The sequence below is a fragment of the Balaenoptera borealis genome (assembly GCF_965194805.1).
Source record: "Balaenoptera borealis genome assembly, chromosome: 16".
Classification (NCBI taxonomy): Eukaryota; Metazoa; Chordata; class Mammalia; order Artiodactyla; family Balaenopteridae; genus Balaenoptera; species Balaenoptera borealis.
This window is the reverse complement of record NC_138872.1, coordinates 16,920,214-16,928,202: the sequence shown is the minus strand read 5'-3', so window position 1 is coordinate 16,928,202 and position 7,989 is coordinate 16,920,214. Positions and strand designations below refer to the sequence as shown.

At 43.2% G+C, this 7,989-nt stretch overlaps 1 protein-coding gene across 5 annotated transcripts in view; it reads left to right on the top strand.

Moving 5' to 3' along the window:
* Positions 1-1,414: 1,414 nt before the first annotated feature.
* The window catches only part of IFT52 (intraflagellar transport 52), a 28,664-nt gene continuing 22,089 nt past the window's right edge, over positions 1,415-7,989 (top strand). For 2 of the 5 annotated variants that reach the window (XM_082361770.1, XM_082361768.1), the window contains exon 1: positions 3,989-4,110. Coding sequence is in view for 1 of the 5 variants with exons in the window: in XM_082361766.1 (XP_082217892.1) it covers positions 1,564-1,584; positions 3,986-4,110; positions 4,797-4,884 (234 nt within the window). In the remaining 4 variants the exon portion in view is untranslated. Of the gene's footprint in view, positions 1,585-3,985; positions 4,111-4,796; positions 4,885-7,446; positions 7,520-7,989 lie in introns of those variants that run through there. The other 3 variants (XM_082361766.1, XM_082361769.1, XM_082361767.1) reach the window with 3 other exon arrangements.

Below are 7,989 nucleotides of genomic sequence, written 5' to 3'. Positions count from 1 at the left end.
CAGAACAGATATGTTCACACCTCGGTTTACTGAGCACATTCTGAGCTGCATATGCATTATCTACAATCCTCACAATAAGCCAGCATTTAGAAATTATTAACCTTACTTTACAGGTAAGAAACTTTCACTCAGAGATAGTAAGCAACTTGCCCAAGGTCACCCAGATGGTACAAGGCACAGCCAGGAACTGAACTTGGTGGCAGCTGATTCTAAGGCCCTTGCTCTGTCCACAACCTCCAATAGTGGAAGAAGTGCTCTGGGCAGCTACTTTTTTGGTCTTCTGGCAAAGACTGACTGCAAACTGTATTCACCCAATTTGGTACCAAAAGACAGCATCCTCAGGAAGAGAAATCACAATCACCCTCTTCTTCACTTTTTCACTTTGCAGTCACAGTAGTTGTGAAAAAGCAACAGGAGTAGTGTGTGTGTTTTAAGACCCTAAAACTCCGACTACTCTGTACCCGCTGAAGACTGTAACAAAAATTCTAAAGTCTCTGCTCTCATCGGTTTGAGCCGGCGAGACAGCTGCATTGCACACACGTCCACGCTCCCTCAGGGCAGGCACTGAGCCCTCCCCTGGGGAGAAGGGCTGCCTGTTTGTGGTTACCGGCGTCTGGTTTCTCATTTTCACGGCGACAGCAGGGCAAACCGTACTTGGCGATGGCTCTTCCGTATAAGCAGTTCCTTCTACCCAAATGCCCTTCCCCAACCCTTGCCTTAATGAACCATTCTTCTCTCACTTTTCTGCTCAACGGGGACCCCTGTCTGCCCAGCTTCGGTCTCTCACAGCTCCCTTAAAACAGTTTATATTTTTATTTTTTGGTAGAATCTGGTCAGGTCTAACTCGCCGCCAGGGGATGCCCAGAGGCTGGTTCACCGCCACATCCTGGGCGTGGCACTGTTGCGCTCAGAGATGCGGGGCTAATCAAACAGAAAGAACTCTCTCATATTCCCACCCTCACCACTAAACCTGCCCACCCTCCTCCTGGAGGTCCTCCCCGGCCTCCCAGGGCGCTGAAACCCTCCTATAATGCGCGCCGGGCCTAGAGTCCCACGTTCTCAACAGGGCTACACCGCCACATGGCCGCAGTCGCAAAGCTCCGCCCCGCGTCGGGCCACCGCTCTGCGCCTGCGCCCTTGGGATCAAGTCTGTGCCTTCCGCACTCTCCGCCGGAAACCTCCACTAGTCTCCTCCCTCAGGGTGGGGCGAAGTTTGGGCCCTTGGGGCCTATCATTTTTATCAGGCTTTAATGAGACTGGGTATTAAAGGAGAAAATGAAATGAGTTTATCTTTGGCCTAAAGTTAATCCACATTCTATTTGGATTTACCCCTCATCTAAAATAATGGTACAGTCCCACATTAGTCCCGCCCCCTGCCCCCACCCACACTTCTCCCTCCTCGCTAGCTAGGTAAATCGGCCTCTTCCGTCCTGTCGTCATCACGTCGCTCCGGAGGTAGATCTACGCCCGGGTCCACGCCCTTCCAGCGCGCAGCTTCGCCTCCGCAGTTGCTAAGCGGCCTTGGATACCTGGCCGCGGGATGCTGGGCGGTGTCAGGTGAAGATGGTGGTCACTGGGCCTCAGGTAAGACGGACTCCGACCGTGGTGGGCCGGCCGAGGCGTTGGGAATTGGCGAGGGCCTCGCCGGACTGTCCTCGAGGCCGCTGGGCCCGTCTTAGAGAAAATCGAGGTCCGCTAGGGTAAAGTAAAAGGGGGGGGGGCGCAGATAATAGGCCCGGATCCCGGACCTCAGACTGGGCTCGAATCTAACTTGCCTTTGGCTGGGAGATGTTTAGTCATCCTGCTGAGTATGAAAGAGCACTGGACAAGAAACCATAACGTGACATCGTAGTCCCTTTTTCTAGGAATCCTGCTCTTAGGAATCTGTCCTACGGCAAAAATAATTAATGGCAGAAACAGAAATATGTCCATTTCAGTAGGGTCTACGATGGCAAAAAATTGAAAAGATGCTCATGAAGATTGAGTTTATTATGGCATAACCACGCAACCACTAACCTAATCAGAAAGCAGAATACAATGTTGTATGTACACTGTGAAAATAAGCATGGGCATGGATGGAATGAAACATGAAAAGATAGCTGTGGTGGGATCATGGGGGAATTTTTTTTTTTAACCTGACAAAATGATTTTAAAGTTCAACCTAAAAAATAAGTATGTGGGACTAACGAGAAAAATTCTAAAACTTAAGAGTAATAAGAGAGATTAGCTCGTATCAGCACCACCAAGTATTATAACATACATATTATAAAGCTGTAGTAATTAAAATAGTATGGAACTGGGCAGGAACTTACAGGCAGATAGAATATATAGAATTCATAATAAAATTCAGTTTTTAGGGATTTATTATATAGGCAAGGTGGTATTTTAAATTAGCATAGAAAGGATGGATTGGTGTCAGGCAGCTTGCTAGTAATTAAAACAATAACAAAATTAAAGCACCAAAATAAAGTCCAAATGGACTAAAATTTAAGTCTTAAAAATTTTGACATCATAAAAGTACTAGGAGAAAGCATTGTTGGATGTATTTATAATCTTAGCATGGTAAAAACTCTTCTAAATATGTCACGCAATCCAGAAGCCAGAAAGGAAAAGATTAATGCTTTCAACCCTATAAAATTTAAAACTTTCTGTGTGGCCTGCAAAATTCAAGCAAACTAAACCAAAAAAAACTACCAGCAGCTAAGTCTAAAGACAAATAAACTTATGGAAGTATTTATTTAATGATCAATTGGAAAAATTTTAAACCCAATAGCAGAGTGTATGAACAAGAAAATCAGAAGAAATACAAGTGGCCAATATAAACAGTGAAAGATGGCCATCTCACTAATTTCAAAGTGCAAATTAAAATAATAAGGATTTTTTTTGCCTATCTTATTAGCAAAGATTAAAAAGATTAAAAATAGGATTGTGTGGAAACAGAAATGTATTAGCATTAGTGGAAGTAAAAATTAGTACAGGGCAATTTGGAAATAATTTACTTAGCCATTCAACAGGTAGGAATTCTATAGATATGCAAAGTGCACGAAAAATCATGTTCAGAGATGATGTTTGTAGTATTCTTTTACTAGCAAAAATTTTGGGAAAAAAACATGTCAATCAGTATATGAGTGGTTACATAAATTTCAGTACATCCATAAAATGGAATGCTGTGCAGCAGTTTAAAAAAGAAAAGTGGTAGATCCATATATAGTGACATGGAGAGATGTGAAAGATACAGGTTAGGTGAAAAAAGTGTGTTGCAGAATAGTGCATATGGTCCTATTTAGTAAATAAAACTATAAGTTACCATATGTATAAAAAGAATTTAGAAAACTATACCCCACATTTAACAGTAGTTAGCAGTGAGGAATCAGGTTGGAAACATGGTGTGATGGCAGGGCAGGGCCATGGAAGTGGGCTGATGGGAAACCCAGGGTTTGCCTTGGGTTTCTGCAGCCGTGATTATTCATTTCACTTTCAGCCTTTGAATTGTAGGGAAATTGTAGCTAAGTTGCAGCTGTGTACCTTTTTTTAAAATAGATTTATTTAATTAATTTGTGTGTTTGTTTATTTTTTGGCTGCGTTGGGTCTTCGTTGCTGTGCGCGGGCTTTCTCTAGTTGCACTGAGTGGGGGCTACTCTTCGTTGAGTTGCGCGGGCTTCTTATTGCGGTGGCTTCTCTTGTTGTGGAGCACAGGCTCTAGGCGTGCGGGCTTCAGTAGTTGTGGCTCGCGGGCTCTAGAGCACAGGCTCAGTAGTTGTGGCGCACGGGCTTAGTTGCTCCGTGGCATGTGGGATCTTCCCAGACCAGGGCTTGAACCCGTGCCCCTGCATTGGCAGGCGGATTCTTAACCACTGCGCCACCAGGGAAGCCCACCTTTTCTTAATGAATTATAAGAAGTAGACTATTGGTTCCTTTTAGGGTCTTTCTTTTGGAATATTGTTTATTGTTTCCCTTTTTTCTGATCCCTTCTTTTTTCCATAAGGTGACCATGGAGAAAGAGCTTCGGAGCACCATTCTTTTCAATGCATACAAAAAGGAAGTATTTACCACCAGCAATGGCTATAAATCCATGCAGAAAAGACTTCGGAGTAATTGGAAGATTCAGAGGTGACCGAGTGAATTGTTTTCCCTTCTAAGTGATGATAACAGCCTGCTGATAACACTGAAAAGTCTTTATTTTCTTACGTAAAATAGATTGTTTAGGTGGGAGGAGTTCCATTTAAAGGTCGTTCAGAAATAAATTATTATTAAAACATATCTTTCAAAAATTGGCAATTAGCATAATATTAAGTGGTCCCTCAAATCACAAATCAAGTAATTATTCCAGTTATACATATGTAAGTTTTTAAGAGGTTAGAGGCTTTCTCCATATTTTAACTTGGTCAGTATTTCAGTTTAGGGAAAGGAAAAATGAAAATATCCGTGTGTGTGTGTGTGTGTGTGTGTGTGTGTGTGTGTGTGTGTGGTTTTTCTTAATAGGTAAAGGATATGTAATCATACAAGCTAATGGTAGAGCTGATTGAATTAGTAGTTGGAGGACTTCTTTACGCTCTAGTGTGGTTTAATTTGGACACCTTGGCTTATAGGTAGTGCTTGAGCACAGGCTGATGACTCTGGGGCAGACCTATTAGAGGGGATTCTCACTTTGGGAGAGAGGCTGGACCAGGTACCTCTAAATCCATTCATTTCTGTGCCTCTGTAGCCTCTGATTCCATACAGTCTAGACGCTAAAATAGCTCATGAATTGGTTTAAATAATGGATCTAACACTTGCTTTTAAAATCATATTTCTAGCTTAAAAGATGAAATTACATCTGAGAAGCTAACTGGGGTGAAACTGTGGATTACAGCGGGGCCAAGGGAAAAATTTACTGCAGCTGAGGTAAGAAATATCCATAAAGAAGAAACGTAGTGAGATAGTTAGGAGCATGGGCTCTGAAATCCCAGGCTTAAATCCCTCTTCACCACTTAACTGTGTTGCCTTAAGGTGGTCACTTCATCTCTTTCTTCATCATGGAGTTGTTGTGATGATTAACTGAGTTAATGCTTGTTAAGTGCCAGACACATAGTGCAGGCTAACTCAATATTAACCATACTTCTTTGCCATGTTTTTGCTTTAAAAATAGGAAAATTCCATTTAAAATTAAGCTGTTTTTTATTCTATTTCATGGATAGACAAAGAATGGTTAAGTGTAAAACCCAAACAAAAATAACAAGTGTTGGCAAAGATGTGGAGAAATTGGAACCCTTGTGCACTATTGGTGGAAAGGTAAAATGGTGCAGCCACTATGGAAAACAGTATGGCGGTTCCTCAGAAAATTGAAAATAGAATTATATAATCCAGCAATCCCACTTCTGGATATATATTCAAAAGAATGGAAAGCAGGGTCTCAAAGAGGTGTTTGTACACCCATGTTCATCGCAGCATTATTCACAATAGCCAAAAGGTAGAAGCAACTCAGGTGTCCGCCAACAGATGATAAACAAAATGGGATCAATACATCAATGAATTATTACTCAGTCTTAAGAAAGAAGGCAGTTCCGGTACTTGCCGTGACATGCGTGAATCTTGAGGACATTATGCTAAGTGAAATAAGCCAGTTACAAAAGGGCAAACGCTGTATGGTACCATTCATATGGTGTACCTAGAGTAATCAAATTCACAGAGAGAAAGTTAAAATGGTAGTTGCCAGGACCTAGAGGGAGGAGGGAGACGGAGTTATTTTGTAATGGGTATGAAGGTTTTGTTTTGCAAGGTGAAGAGTTCTGTAGATTGTTCGTACAGCATTGTGAATGTACTTAACTTTACTGAACTGTACACTTAAAAGTAGTTAAGAGGGTAAATTGTATGTTATGTATATTTTACCACAGTTAAAAAAGCAAAAAACTCAGAACATAGCAAGAGCCTTTCTCACAGAGACTTGGAAGTGCTTGGTGTTCAGGGAGGGTTGTGGGGAGGAGGGAGGGAGTAGAGGCAGGGCGGGGCCAGTGTGGTCCTTAGACTTAGGTGTCCAAGGTCTCCTTCTCTTACTTCGGGTGAGGCCACGGGGAGGGGTCCACAGGGGAGCATTCCTGTTGTCCTTTTTTTCTCAACCTGACTGCAAGGCCATCCTCTCATCTGGGAGGGGCATGGAGGGAGACATAACTATTTAATCAGGTTAATTGAGAGGAGGAGCGGGAATTATCATTGGGAATGTGGAGGTGACCAACCACTCCTACCCCATGAGACCCCTCGGAAAGTACACACAGCGGGCAGTGGCCTGCAAAGGAATACTGTTGGGCTTTGGTCCCACACTCTGATAGTTTCTTTTCCACCTCCCTTCTGCACCTAGGGAGGAAAGAGAGGTGTCCCCGTCTGGGCCAAGGAGCAAGCAGCCTCAGGAAAGCCAGGGCATCCAGAGAGAGGGCCAGAGACCCATGCCTGGGCCTTTTCCCAAGAGGAGATGAGCGCCAGGCCAAACCTTTTTTCAGGCTTTCAGGGATGGGAAGCAGTGGCTTCCAAAAGACAAGGGTCCCTTGAGAGGCAGATTTTGTTCTTTGGAACTTTAGCCTAATGTTCTCTCACCAGACCAGCCCCTGGCACCATGTTTTCTCTTTAGAGTTGGAGTGAGGCAGGAAGAAAAGGGAGAAAAGTGTTTAGCTTCTTCCTAAGAGCCAACATTCTCTTGTGTTTTTATGCTTCCACTGGGCTGATCCCAGTGGTCAGCAGAGGTCTTCATCCAGGGCAGAGATCACCGCTTTCCTGGTCATTGCTGCTGGTCTCTGAGGACTCGTAAAGGGTCAGTTCACACCTCAAGGGCTATGTGATCCCTCTTTGACGTTGTCCTCCAGAAACTTCTGTGACAGAACAGACATCATATGTCTGACATTAGATGCAAGAATCAAGCTAGAGGTGAGGCTGAATTCAGAGTCTTCCCCTGTTTCCCAGCTCACCTGCACTGACTCATCACACTCGCTTAGTGGTGGTATTCAGTTACCTCCAGCAGCCCACGCCATGCTTCCCAACCCCGTCAGATCAAGGGCCACCTTATTACAAATGCCCCTTTATCATACTGAATTGAAAACATAGATAATATATTAACTCATCACCATTTAAAAAAAAAAGTTGATGCTCTAACTATATTAAAGGGAGATGATTTATTTAAAAAAATATATGAACTTCAAATTGTAAATGTATGGACATATATACTCTAGAAGAATATGTACGTTTTAGTGTGTTAATCCTTGAGCTTACATACACTTAGAACACTTCTTTACATTTGCCATTTTGAAACAAAGGCTAAATATAAATCTAAGTATATAGAATCACCATGAATGGGACAGCCTATTGTGTGGAGTCCAGAATCCGTGAAGTTTTCTCTCATTTGGGAGCAAGCCATCTTGGCGATGTTAACTGTTGCACTGTATTTTCTATATTTAGGGGATTGGAGGAGAGAAGCAAATCCAGGTTGTGTGCAAGAGCAAGAGGGCCGTGCTGTAGCAGAGCTCCTTTGGGACAGTGGTTTCCCAAGTGGGATGCATGTGATGAACCCCTGGGGTGCCAGAAGGAAATTGTTCTTATCTTTATTATCCTTAAAAATGTCCTTTTGGGAGTTTTTGTTTTGTTTTGTTTTTGGCCACGCCGCGCGGCTTGAGGGATCTTAGTTCCCCAACCAGGGATTAAACCTGGGCCCTCGGCAGTGAAAGCACAGAGTCCTAACCACTGGACTGCCAGGGAATTCCCTGGGGAGTATATTTTGTAATGATATACATACTTTCTATACATATTGGAGCGCACATTCAAATTTTTTTTTGATGGGGTGCTTGAAGAAAGTTGACTGTTGGTCTAGACCGCCCACCCCAGGTGTTCTTAGGCTAGGTCAACAAAGTCAGCCCTAGATTTTCTTCTCTCCCCAGCTTTGTGAAAGCAAGAGAGCTTTCCAAGAGATAGGTAGACAACATGCCTTTCTTCTGTGGTTTGATCAGTCAGTGACTTGAATAGAATTCC